The sequence below is a fragment of the Aplysia californica genome, unplaced genomic scaffold, assembly GCF_000002075.1.
Source record: "Aplysia californica isolate F4 #8 unplaced genomic scaffold, AplCal3.0 scaffold00348, whole genome shotgun sequence".
NCBI lineage: Eukaryota > Metazoa > Mollusca > Gastropoda > Aplysiida > Aplysiidae > Aplysia > Aplysia californica.
In genome coordinates, this window is record NW_004797618.1 from 784526 (window position 1) to 785962 (window position 1437).

Here is a 1437-nt window from a genome sequence, read left to right on the forward strand (position 1 = left end):
ATCTATCTATCTATCTATCTATCTATCTATCTATCTATCTATCTATCTATCTATCAAAGGTCTTGGGGCCACAAATTCAAATTAATATCATGATAATGTTATACACTGAAATTGTCAGTATTTGTAGAATACATCTGTAATGTTTATTTGTGTATTTTTCAACTTTGGTTCCTGTTATGGGTGATTATGCTACACAATTTTTTTGGATGCGGATAAAATTTGAAAGTGCAAACTTAATCATCTTTGGTGAAACTAAAAGAATGTATTTGCCCATATTCAAATGATGCATCAAAATAACCATAAATAAATATTTGTCACGACACGATGGAACGAGGCGCTTGTTTAATTTTGGGCATGTGGCGTTATTGGTATCATCTAAAAGCTTGTTAAGTTGTCTTCCTTTCGGTGGAAAAAAATACCCGTATATCTTGAATAGAAGTCGAGATATTTGAAATTGAAGGAGGTTTGGTCGCCTGGTTTCAGCGGTAGAATTAACGAGAAAATGGCCGCCAAAGTGTGGTAACTTTCATAGCCTGAGAGTTCTTGAAAACCGAAAAAGTTCGTTTTTTGTGCTTTTAATCAATGTGTTTCTGTAAAATCCGCATAAAAATGTTTTTAAATGAACATAAAAGGCATTGAGCCAAAAAACAAAATTGAAAATAATTGCTCATTGGCCAAAAGTGTTTTTTTTTTTTTCAAATGCCGATTTCTTTGATTTAATTATTTTGAAGAGTGCCTTATTTCACCACGATGCCTCACATATAGAACTGAAAAATATTGAAAAATTTGCAGTTATTTACATACATTCCACACATTTTGTACATATGAATCATAACATCCAATATTGAAAAACTATTTTTTAAAATAATCCTGAAAATGGACAAGATGCATTCACAAACAGAAAAAAACCACACGACATATCTTATATGGAATTATTCAGAACTGCATTTGAAATAAACCTATACATCTCTTCCTTCCTTTCATCATTCATTCCTTCATTTCTTCCTTCCTTCTGTCCTTCTTTCCTTAGGTCATTCCTACTTTCCTTCCATCATTCATTCCTTCCTTCCTTCATCTTTTTTCCTTCATTCCTTCATTCCTTCATTCCTTCCTTCCTTCATTCCTTCAATCCTTCCTTCATTCCTTCATTCTTTCATTCGTTTATTCCTTCATTCCTTCATTCCTTCCTTCATTCCTTCCTTCCTTCCTTCCATCCTCCCAACAGGCGGAGACAGAGGGCAAGAAGCGGTACCGTGTAGTGACCAACCCCGTCCAGCCGTTTGTCATGACAGAAGCACCTCACCAGGACTACGGAGCCTGCCTCAGCGATACACCATGCCTCAACCTCACCAACAAGTTCAAGTCTCAGGTACGTGGTCTCTCTCTCTCTCTCTCTCTCTCTCTCTCTCTCTCTCTCTCTCTCTCTCTCTCTCTCTT

The 1437-nt window shown here is 36.1% G+C and overlaps 1 protein-coding gene across 1 annotated transcript in view; it reads left to right on the forward strand.

Moving 5' to 3' along the window:
- LOC101846892 (glutamate receptor ionotropic, NMDA 3A-like) overlaps positions 1–1437 on the forward strand; it is a 58875-nt gene that overhangs the window by 55386 nt on the left and 2052 nt on the right. Inside the window, exon 4 of the mRNA XM_035970950.1 lies at positions 1226–1369. Coding sequence (XP_035826843.1) covers positions 1226–1369 — 144 coding nt within the window. The remainder of the gene's footprint in view (positions 1–1225; positions 1370–1437) is intronic.